General features: G+C 38.7%; 1 protein-coding gene across 2 annotated transcripts in view; it reads left to right on the forward strand.

The window, feature by feature from the left end:
• dph1 (diphthamide biosynthesis 1) overlaps positions 1-12,020 on the forward strand; it is a 55,420-nt gene that overhangs the window by 6,385 nt on the left and 37,015 nt on the right. For both annotated transcript variants that reach the window (XM_010736667.3, XM_027280711.1), the window contains exon 3: positions 7,607-7,670. In XM_010736667.3, the coding sequence (XP_010734969.1) occupies positions 7,607-7,670 (64 nt within the window). The remainder of the gene's footprint in view (positions 1-7,606; positions 7,671-12,020) is intronic.

Below are 12,020 nucleotides of genomic sequence, written 5' to 3' on the forward strand. Positions count from 1 at the left end.
TATGATAACGATGTGGCTTTTGTTGTATCAAACAAGCATATTCTCTAGAATATGATTTGCAGGACAGGGCGTCTCCGCAGCATGTGACACATTTTACCTTTATTTGTCCAACCCTAGTTTTTTGTATGTTTCTTCCCACTACTCAAAACCCCGATTGTTAATTTTACATAAGCTACAAGCTGTAAGTCTTATTCAGTAGTTTTATTCGTTTTAGTACTTTTTGACTATAGGTTTACATAGACTATCCTAAAATATTACCGGTACTAAAACAAATCAAATCAAATCAGATTTTATTTGTATAGCCCAAAGTCACAAAATACATTTTCCTCAGAGGGATTTACAATCTGTACTAACATGTCAATATTTAAACTTACTGGACACAAAGAGAGAAAAATTTCCTAAAGCAATTTCAGTGTAAGTGATGGGCGTCCTCTTCCTGTGTAAAAAATATATTAACTGAAACAGTACGTGTTATACAAACCAAATAAGTATGTCGTGTTGTTTTTAGTCTCAAATTCCCTCTTTGTGCCTCCGCAGACAGCATTTACCTGCTGAGTCATCCTTTGTGATAGAAACACAAAGAGGTAACCGCGGCTGCCCGTCACTTACATTGATTTGAGAAGGGATCTCTTTGCGGTGAGAACACACATGGAGTTGTGAATATTGGTTTAAGACAGACTTCAACAAATGTAAACGTATTCTTGATTTTAATATATACGGTTCAGTTTGTGCCCTCATGCATTGTTACATCTATATTTTGACGTTTCTTGGTGTTTGGTGTCCCTGTGTAACAGGTTCATAGGTTCATGTTACAGTGTCTGCCTCAAGCTTAAAATAAAAAACGTCCTTCACTGATGCAAATGTCAAGAAATATAGTCATCCAGTCGTTCCTGCCTTGGAGTAGAAATATGCAGATGGTATGCCAAAAGGATTGAATCATGCTGTCCCTGTAGGGAGCTTGTGGTTTACCACAGCATGCTGGCTTTGCTTTTTTGTTGTGCAACGTTTTTTCTTTCTTTCTTCTTTTTTTTTTATTTTTTATCAGAGCTCGTCATCTCTCTCTGAACTCAAAGAGCATAACTGACCTCATCACCCCTGTCTCTCTCTGCTCCTCTTTGTGTCCATCTGTTCCTTTGTCAGCCTTTGAACTGCTCTTGAATCCCATACACTGTGCTTTTAAAATAGAGGAGTGACGGACATACACAAGAATTGAAGTGTTTATTAATGAAATTATTTTTTCCCCGTTTTTGTTTCTCGTTTTAATTGAATTGTTTGGTGTTTTGATATAATCTGTTGTTCATGTCTGCTCTTTACAAGAGCAGCTTTAAAGGTCTTCTTAACCGCTGTCATGATTGTGGTCACACATTCAGTTAAGAGAAAGACAAGTCAACACTAATTTAATTAGGTGATAATAACTGGCTGACTTGAGTTGAGTGTATCCATAGCAGTTCTTTGGAAGATGCCTGAACGAAAAAGAATCCAGACCGATATTTGAGATTATCTTTTTACATACAAAATGAAGAATTAGTCCATCAGCCAGCTTTAATTGAAACTATCAGTGTCCAGGTAATATTTTCTTCTAATCTTCTAATTTTACCATTTTATTATAGCCTTTTTCTTACAACAGTTGCTCAGCCTTGCACATAGCTACTGAGTCCCATGAGTTAAAACAGAGAAATTAGACAAGACGTCGAGATAAAGCTAAAGCAGTACAGCCTTGAGTTTCTTTGGGGACCTTGAATTCATGAAAGTGTTTTCCGTGCTGGGTTTGTGAAATACCCAGGGAGTTGTTCTGTTTTCCATGGTCTTCTCATAACTAAACTACAGACAATCAAAAGATTAGCACAGTTGACAGTTCCTCTTTAGATGTTTCCTTGAGCGTCAAGACCAAAAGCAACATGTAAAGCGTTTAATTCTTTCTTTTAATTTTTTTCCTCCCCATGGTGCAGTTACTTTTATGAGACAGCAGGATGAGGAAACATAAGAGAAATGTTCTCAAGATGATGTTATCACAAAATCCTTATATTGTTAAATTACATTTTTAATTGAGGACTGTCTCAATGTCTAGTCTCTTTGTACACCATCCAGTAATAGAACCACTGTTTTCTTTTATCCTCAAATACGAAACGACTCCCCAGTAAACAGTAAAATGGTCTTTACACCTCTGTCTGAACAGTGTGACGGGGTGAGAGCACAGGCAGCCAGTGTAAAGTTCAAGCGGATCACATTCAATTGTATCCGCAGGCTGGACATGCACATGTGGATGTATGTGTTTTCTGAATAGGGTCTTATCAATGTACCTTTGTAAAACTGTGTCCAGAATTCAAAGTAGTAATTAATTAAGAAATAATTATACTATACTATGAGTTGAATTTTAAAAAGTTATTACCCTTTCAAAATTACCATAAAGTTGACCTCTCCAAAGCTCTCTTTAACTACGTTTTCTGCCTCAAATGTGATGCATACTCACACCCAGTTTAATCTACTACAACCCCATGTATAGCCTTGTTCTGGTCTCCCTAGCCATAATCTTAAAATTTTAGATATTTTTTGGGGCCTTTTCAAGCTTTTTATTGGATAGACAACTGAAGGGTGACAGGAATGTGGGGAAAGAGAGACAGGGGAATGACATGCAGCAAAGGGCCACCCAACCCTGGTCCGCTGCAGCAAGGACTGAGCCTTTGTACATGGGGCGGCTGCTCTACCAACTGAGCTAAACAACACCCCTGTTTTTAAAATTTTGAGTAATCCCTTGGCTTTGCCCGTTCAGTCTGCCGCTCACTGATAAATTGGTCCTACCAGCTCTTTCTTAGTTTACCTCCTGTCTTTGATTGTTAACATAATCCCACATGTAGCTTTCTTAGCTGCACTGCCCTCTGTGTTACAACAATAGGTATGTCACATAACAACATCATGAGATGATTGCCCCAAAGTCAACACACACTAAAAATCAATACTCTACCAACCTATGAACAATATAGAACCATGAACCTCCATGCTTCAACGTGCTACAGTTTGAACTGTTTTTTTTTTCCTAATTCACATCTGTGTCATGTCCAATCAATCACCTTTAACAAATATCTGCATATAAATACATATATCCATAGGCAAGGACCAAGATTTCGGAATCGTAAGCAATCTTAGAACCTATTGTCTTTCGTTTGACGGCACATTTGCTTCTTATTAGTTTTTAACAGCTTCTCTCTTTATAGAGATTAACAGAAATGTGTCCTCCTCGTCATTCTCGCATGCCAAGTTGCTAATTAGAGTGCAGAGGAAGTCTTGCCCCAGATATCGGTTATCCGTTTTCCGGATATCCGCTGGCAATGCTGGTATCCCTGAATAATTGGCTGTTGCCCCCAGAGGCTAAGTTGTTGTCAGACGATGACGGATAGATTGAATTTAATTTAGCTGTAACTCAACATCATTGTAAACGAAGGCACCGTCAATGGCTCTTGGAGTTTGTATAAATGTTTGAATCGGTTCACATGAGCACAGAAACCCTTCCACACATGACATCCAAAGCCCTGGAATGAACTGAGTCTTGTCTCTCTTTCTGTTTGCATGGTCTAGATGTCCGTGTTTTATGGGGCAGGAGTGCACTTTCAAAGGTAGAAGCAGCTTGTCATCCTTGCGTGCAGACTCAAACATCCATTCAAAACAGCCAGTCCCACCTTCAGCATCTGACTCACCTTTCACCGAGGGCAGCAGATGGAGGAAGCTCTTTGCTTCTGTCAGCTGTGGCAGAGAGGTGCTCTGAAACCTTTCTCTGTTAATAAACTTGCCCTTTTCCAGGTAATGACCTGTCTCTCACTGTCTGCATGAGTGCTCAGTGATCCCTTAACCTTTCCTCAGTAAGAAATGCTTGCGCTCCTCCTCTTCGCACTGGCCCATCTATCACTCCATCTCATGATCATCCTCCCTCCACCACCTTGGCCTTTTGTCTGTCCCAGCTTTTATTGTTTAATGCTGTCTGGCACTGAAGTCTTGAAATAGCTTGAAGTCTAGTCATGTGAAAACACTGCGTGCGTTGAATTCTGCGTCTTCGAATTGTAAGTGTCTACTGAGACGTTGATGGATTTATTGAAGTTCGGTGTGACGAAGTTTGACTGGGAGAAAATGTCATGGATGATTGAAAGAGAACCTTTGTCTCCAGGTGCTTGCTCCCTGTGTCTGACTTGGTGGTTTGGACTTCACACTGACACCTTGTGAGTGCATGCTTGTGATCAACTCAAGTGTACTGCGTCATAAATGGCAAAATGGCAAAAAAAGAAAGAAAGAGAGTTGACAGGAATTCAACAGGAAGCTAAAAATGCATCCTAGCTAAATGAAATAATCCTGCAACGGTAAAATTCATGTTCATATTTCTCTTAACTTTTTGATTTATTTGATTTATTATTTTGATTTATTAACAGCCAAACTTACCAAACCTTTTCTGGCTCTTCTCTAATGTGGTGATTCCTGCTCTTTCCTTCTCTGTTTTACACTAAAAAAATAATCTCTTCTGGTTTTGGACAGACATAAATTGAAACTGAATTGAAACATTTTCTGACATTTTATAAATGAAATGAATAATCAATTAATTTAAGATATTGGCAGATTGATTAATAATGAAATAACCATTCAATCTCGGCACTTTTGAAATTGTCATATTTTACCAGCTTTCCTTCCTAATATCCTCGCTGTCACTCACTTCACATCCACTTGATGCTCTGATTTCTGCTCTGTTATTCCTTGTGGGATTCATTATCAATGTCTAAGTAGTCTCATACCAAGGTGTCATCATGTTTATCTAATGACGACATGACAGGATTAATATATACTAAATCGGGGCGGTCTGTAGCGTAGTGGGTTAAGCGGCCGCCCCGTGTGTGGAGGCTGTAGTCCTCGCTACAGCTGGCCCCGGTTAGAATCCCACATTGGACGGCTAATTTACTGCGTGTCACTCCCTCTCTCTCTGCCCCCTGCTTCCTGTCTATCTTCAGCTGTACTACCAATAAAGGCATAAAAGGCCAATATATATATATATACTAAATCATGGATTCTTTAGGATCTTCAATACTAAAGAAATGCCCAAACGACATTCCACTTTTCATCTGCTTTGAGTTCCAAGAAAACATGATGATATTCTTGAAAGGAAAGCTTAAAAGTTGCAGTTCAGTTTGCCTGAGTTGAGAAGGATAAAAACACTTTGATTGGTGTTGAAGTCTCTTTTAAAAATATCCGGCCATGTAAAACTCATGCAATTATCTTTTATTTATAGAAATGTAGAATCAAAGCAGCTGAAGTCATGTTAAGTGATGAAGATTGCAACACGATGTTAAAATAGAAAATTCTGATGTTTGTATCTGAAATAAATGAAATAATAATTAACAGTTTAGCAAAAGCCATTAGAATAACATGACCTTTAAGGACTGCACTTGGAGAATTGACTAGCTGATTATTATAAGCCACATAACCACAACATACTGTTTGCTCTGTGGTGTTTTAGACATTGTGTTGATTATGATGAGTAATATTTTTTTGTTCTACAAAAGCTTAATTAGATCTTGTTTTTTAGAAGCTTCTTTTTTTTTCATTTGAGCTAATTTATTTTAAATTCCCCTCACACATAATTGCGGTGAGCTCCATGGAGGTCGGGTATGAAAAGGGATGACTGGAGAGATTTTTGTTCAGCATTTATTTGCTCCTGCAGAAACAACATAACATCAATTGCTTTCTGGTCTTTTTCCTCTGCATCTTTGCTTCCTCAGCAACACAAAACACTTGTTTTCATTGTTTGTTTCATTGTTAAATCTAAAAAAAAGTTGCTACTAGTGGGCAAAGTAAAAAGACGACTTAACATCCACCCATCCTTTATCTGAAACCGTTTGTCCTCATCGGGGTCACAGTGTGGCTGGGGTCCATCTATCAGCTCATTGCAGGGCACGACTAAACAGAGACAACAAAAAATAACATTTAACAACAGCAGCAACACAACAGCATAACCGTATAACACATTCAATGCCTTCTTGTCATTTTCTCTGCACCCTCGCCCCTAAGAATGCAACATAATTTACACAAGGAAATGGATACTAAGATCTGTGCAGCACTACGTTGATCACATAATGCAGGGAAGCCTACTGTAATACTAATTCCAGAAAGTGAAATGAAAAATATCTACAAAACTTACTGTAGATTAACAATACAATACAGCTTGATAACGTAACCGTATCAACAGTATGCACCAAATGTTACGATTTCAGGAGGAAACAGTAAAATGGAACAGCACTGTGAGGGGCTAATGGGAGGATATACAGACACCCAGGAGTAAGTAAGTCATTTTCACAGGAAACACAGACTAACAGTAAACAAAAATAACTAATTAAATTGAATTCACAAATACAACATTTAGGAGGATGTATTGGCATAAAAGCAATATAATATAATCATAATTTTGTTTTCATTGGTGTAGAATCACCTGAATGAGCTTTTTAAATGTTGATCACAGCCACTGTATTTTCTCCTACACACTTGAGCGTGAGGTGACGGTGTATTCAGTCGGTTGCAATCTACGACCTCACTTTTAGATGGCGCTATCTCCCCCACATTGTTCCTTTTTAATTAAATACAAATTTGAAATAAATAATATAAATGAAGTGCATGTTTGACTCATGTTCGACACCCAAACTTATGATTATAAGGAGTTCCACAGGAAGCGTATTAAATTTTCTGTGCCCACTCCCACTCCCAACCTTCCTCCGTTATTACCTGCAGCTGCTTTTTAGAGTTGGAGAATCTCTCATGCAACACTGATCCCTGCTTTGACATTAGCAGCAAGTCCGGCAGAATGTGCAGCCACTACATTCTGTAGTCATCATTTGCATGATTTTCCTTTAAAGGAATATGCATAAAGGAAAGAGCTGCACTCCACTGACTGCAGGCATGGTGCACTCCAGATGACAGGCAAACTGTGCTTCCAGGCCCTTTTTCCCCCGTTTGATTAAAAAAAAAAAACATGCTCGTTTTTTTGAAGCAGAGCTGAATCTGAAGCGAGGCACAGACCACTTAGCAAATCCTGCCCTAAACAAGTTTTCTTTTCTTTTTTTCCTATTGGTTCATCCCAATTGATGTCACACATCAGCACATCATCAGTGAGTCTCCTGTTGTCAACACGCAACACCGTAAGCATGACCAATGCCTGTTAATTGGTTGCTTGATTTCAATTTCATAGCAGCCCCATCAGTCATATTAAGTGTTTTTTTTTTTTTGTTAGTGTTCCAGTAACAAATACAGTGAAAGTGTGACTCACAGAGCCAGTGGCAGGCACGGAGATAGACAGGAAAAAGAGAGTTTAATGGTTCTGTACAAGCCATGAGCTGTAGAGCTAGACCTGTGGTGATTGGTTTGGACTATATTTCCAACAGCCCGTCACTTGCTAAAATAAACCAACAGTACTACCATGGCAGAGGGGAAATTGCCCTGAAATGTCACTATTTGCTGTCAGTGGAGCACTCTGAACCAGCAGCGGAGGCTATGTATAGCAATGCTGTCCAGGATTTATTAAATAACATGTTGCTGTCACTCTAACACAAGTATGTTTGCCTTTTTTCCCCACTCACTCCAGTGGCCTTGCAGCTTCCAGAGGGCCTACAGATGTTTGCCTGTGTCATTGCTGACATCATTGAGAGGTAAGCTGGAGAAATAAAGAGTTTCTTACTGAAGTTATTCTAGTCTTTTGAGCAAGCACCAGGTGTAGAAGTCAAGCCAGCAGTGTACAAACTTTTACTGCCATGGCCACTTGGTACTCATTAGGAGAGCGAGAGCTTTATTGTAATTCCCAGCCTTTGACTCAATCAGGGATTCAGCAGAAAATGAGACACAATTACACTGTTTTATGACAGAGCAGATATCACAGCTTCCCTTGCTCACAGTTAGAGAAGGGAAGAGATATCATTCTTGTTAATTACATCTCGTTTCAGTCTGCATATGCCCTACTGCACACCAACACTCAAACACAAGGTTTTTTTTTCTTTTTTAATTCATCCTGTGAGAAGTGCTGCAGAATTAATGTTCTCCACATCTAATACTTTGTCTTTTACACTACACTGTGCTAAAATGTGTACTTCAGTGCTTGGTAGATAAAAAAACACAGGTACCATTCTCTGAAGACCACATCTAAAGTGCGTTATGGGGGCATTCATAGTGTATTATAATGCTTTATGACTATACTCACAATCACGCATCATGCTTTCTGCTGCACTGTATATGTAGTCATATAACATTGTTGCATTGATGTGATTGATACTGAACAATAATCAACTGTAGTAGGGTCTTATAATCTGCTATACCAGTCCATATGGTGTCATATCATTTTATGTGTTAAGTAAAGTGAAGTACATATTGATGCATCTACAGTCCACATATAATATGCATGCTTTATCATAGCATTTCATCATTAGTTGCAAGTAAATTGTAATGTATTTTCATGCATTTTAAAGAATCTATGCTCAATCATAAAATGCAGAAAATTAAAATTTTGTCTGCTTTAGAAACGACCATGTTGTCTAAGTCTTAAAAAGACAAAATACAGCTTTATTTTCACTATGGGTTGAAAACAATGAGTTTCATCAACTGTACTCAGCCACTGTTACACCCGTTACATCCCGCTTTAATCAAACACACAAAAGATTGATTTTCCATTCCCATCTAACTTTAAAACCTTGTTGCCTCATGGGTGTTGCTAATTGTTGATTTGTTGTTGGAGCATACTAGTACTAGTAGTGTGTAAGTACTTACTAGTCTTCATGATTGAGCTGTGTGCACAGGAATATAGGTCATCATAACGTATTATAAGCCCCTACCTCTAGTTTATAACCAGTAAAGAGCATCCATTAGGCCCTTGAACCTATAGTTTATTATAAAAGACATCTATGTTTTATGACATAATGTGCATATAGTGCCCTAGAAAGAATTATGCATGTTTATGAGTCTAGTCATGAAGCATTATGAATGCTCCCATAACACACCGCAGATGTGGTTTTCATAGAAAATGTTATCGAAACCATTCTGGGAAAAAAAGCCCTCTTATGTTAGGCCCACTACGAGACGAGACTGACGAGATGAACAACAAACAGCTTTCTTGTTTTTCCATTCTTCTCTGTTGTTGTTGTCTCTGTCGTCTCATTTCACCTTCAGTTGGCCTCTGTTTCTCAGAACACTGCCTGCCAAGTGTTTTCTCAAAAGAAAATGTCTGCTATCATTAAACACCCAGAGTGGGTTCTTTTCAAAGGTGTTTCGTCAATACTAACCTGATAGCGAGATGGACGCGATGAAGAATAGAGTGGCTGCAGTTACCATAAGCTTTTCAAGCTGGGTGGATATTTTATTTCACACAGGAAACTTTATCACATCAGTTTGACTGTATTATTGTGCTTTTAACATGCCAAGACACATCTCTTTCCCATTAAAAAAAAAAAAAAAAAAAAACATATAAATGATAAAAGTTTGACTCCAATATTTTGCTCATCTTTTCTCCAGCTGTATCAGACCTCTATCACTTTATCTTTCTATCACTCTCTTTACAGGTATTTCTACCTTTTTATCACAAGAGAGATGATAGAGTGACGTTTTGATGATATGGTCTGGTCTTATCAGTCCTGCTGCTATCAGACTGAGAGCTGCCAGCGTTTGCTACATGGCTTTTAAACCACACACCCATGCAGTCCACATTTATATGTTTGAATTGTCACTGTCCATCATGGAGTCTGCTAAATCTGCCCCATCTCTTCTAATGAGCGCAATTAGCGGACACTAATTGCTTTCGCTCACTGTCTTCATACATCGTCCTCTGTCGCTCTTCTCTCTGTATTTTTCACTCTGTTCAACATCCACAGAATATCTTCCCCAGTCTGCGGCAGAGAGGATGGTTCTCACGGTTTCCCTTCATTAGCTCCTGCTATATAGTTTCCCTGAAGCTGTTTTACCACTGCCTGTGCTGTCTTACTATGTAAGAACTTTCTTTGCAGTTCAAGTCTTTCCAGATTTAACAGATGGGTTCTTTGAATCCTGGATGAACATCAGAGCCTCTGAGAAGTACTGAATATCTTCTATCCTGTACACAGACAGGTTGGGTATATAATGTGAATGATATCAGCTACGTTTTTAGACTCTATGAAGTAACACATTTCTTGACAAACTCAGTGATGGACAAATATCTTGGTCATCCAGAATTATATAACATAAAAGACTTTTTTTTTTCTTTTTTTTTGGGTCTTGTTTTTTTTTAATAGTTTTGGCCTTTCCTATTGGTTATGATAACATTTAGCGAATGTTACATAAGGCAAGAAATGAGTGGTCAGGTGATCAAATAGATTTGTACAATAAAGGAATATTTGGATTTTAATCTGATTTCTTTTAGCCAATAATGATCCATTAAAATATGCCTTGGTTCAACCTGATAGGATGGTTAGAATTGTACTAATTTAACTAATTATGATGGGAATGTGTAATTTATGGTAAAGCCCACCAAAGACAACATTTGCCTTCGACTTAATAGATATTGTGACCTGTCTGATTGAGAATCATGCTTTGCTTATGTGATGGCCACAAGAATGGCAGTTTAAAGTCGACAGCTACATCACATGTGAGGGCTTACTGGAACAAATAGTGGATCTAAGGTCAGCACCACCTGGTGACCCCTCACCAGTTGATCTGGGATCCTGATGTGTGGATGAGATTGCAGCCTTTGTAAAGAGGAACTAAAGAAACTTGAGTCTTTGTCGAAGTCTGTTGCTGCTTCATACTGTAACTGGATAGATAGTGCCATAGAAGTCGCAGTGGTCTTGATAAACATCTCTACGCAAGAGCTCAGAATTTGGCTGATCCCTTCAAAGGCTTAACCTGAAGGTGAAAGCTGCCTGTTTCTGGATGTTTAATCCCCCGCAGATGAAACTGCTTGTTCGGGAGAAACCAGGATGTTCTGCTGAGAAGCCTCTCAACACTTCTATCAACTGGAACATGAAATAACTCCAGTATCTCGTGTATAACTTAATTTAATGATCACTGAGATGAATATGTAAATCAGACTTTGCAGAAGCTGCCATTTCAGTGCACTTTATTGTGGCAATAACCTAGCCCGCCGTTGCATTGATAAAAATGTGGCAAAAGGGCATATCCATCCCAAGATGGATATAAGCATAGGATTAGAGGTTGATTTGTGGAGAGAGTGAATGACAGTAACCTTTGGATGACAGCACAGCAGGCTGCTGACCTTGTGTCATACGCTTATGTTGAGGGTTACTAGAGGTCCCAGGAGTTGGGTGGCTGTGCCATCACCATCACTACCACAGTCCCTCATACTCGGGAGACAGGGCTGAGGTCCATATCAAAATGGGGATGAAAGGGCTAAGCTGGCTTCAGAGTAAGGAGCTTCAGTGGGAGGGACTGCTAAGTCTTAATGAGGACAAGCTGCTCTGAATTATGGCCATGCTGCAGTACACACACCCTTTACATATACAGTTACAGTGTGCCATGCTTAATATGATAGGCTCAACATTTCTCAGAAACATGATCTCTCTCTGTTTGCCGAACGAACAACCAGGGGAAAAGACATGTACGTAGACTCGTATTTAACAGTACCACAAAATACAAAATCACAAAAACACACCTGACTTCAGAGTGCTTTAAAAAGGAAATGGCATCTAGTGGTGAAGTTGCATATTGCATATAACTGAATACCACTCGCCTCACCCTTCCAAGTGTGTAGTGTAAAATACAGTGGCCGGAAATCCTGCAAAAAAACCCAAAAGACCTGAGAACCAGTGTTAGTTTTGTCCATTCTGGCCCATCATTCTGTAGATATAAAGGAGGTAAAGATATGTTCAGGTGTTTTATACAATAATATGATAATACATTCCATTTCTGACATATTTTCCCAGATAGATAAATAATAGATAACAGTAGAAAATGTATAAATCAGAGTCAGTAACAAAGTGAATAAATTAAAAACGAAATAAGTTAAAGTAATATTTACTGACTGA

Source organism: Larimichthys crocea, chromosome VII (assembly GCF_000972845.2).
Source record: "Larimichthys crocea isolate SSNF chromosome VII, L_crocea_2.0, whole genome shotgun sequence".
In the NCBI taxonomy this organism is placed as follows: Eukaryota; Metazoa; Chordata; class Actinopteri; family Sciaenidae; genus Larimichthys; species Larimichthys crocea.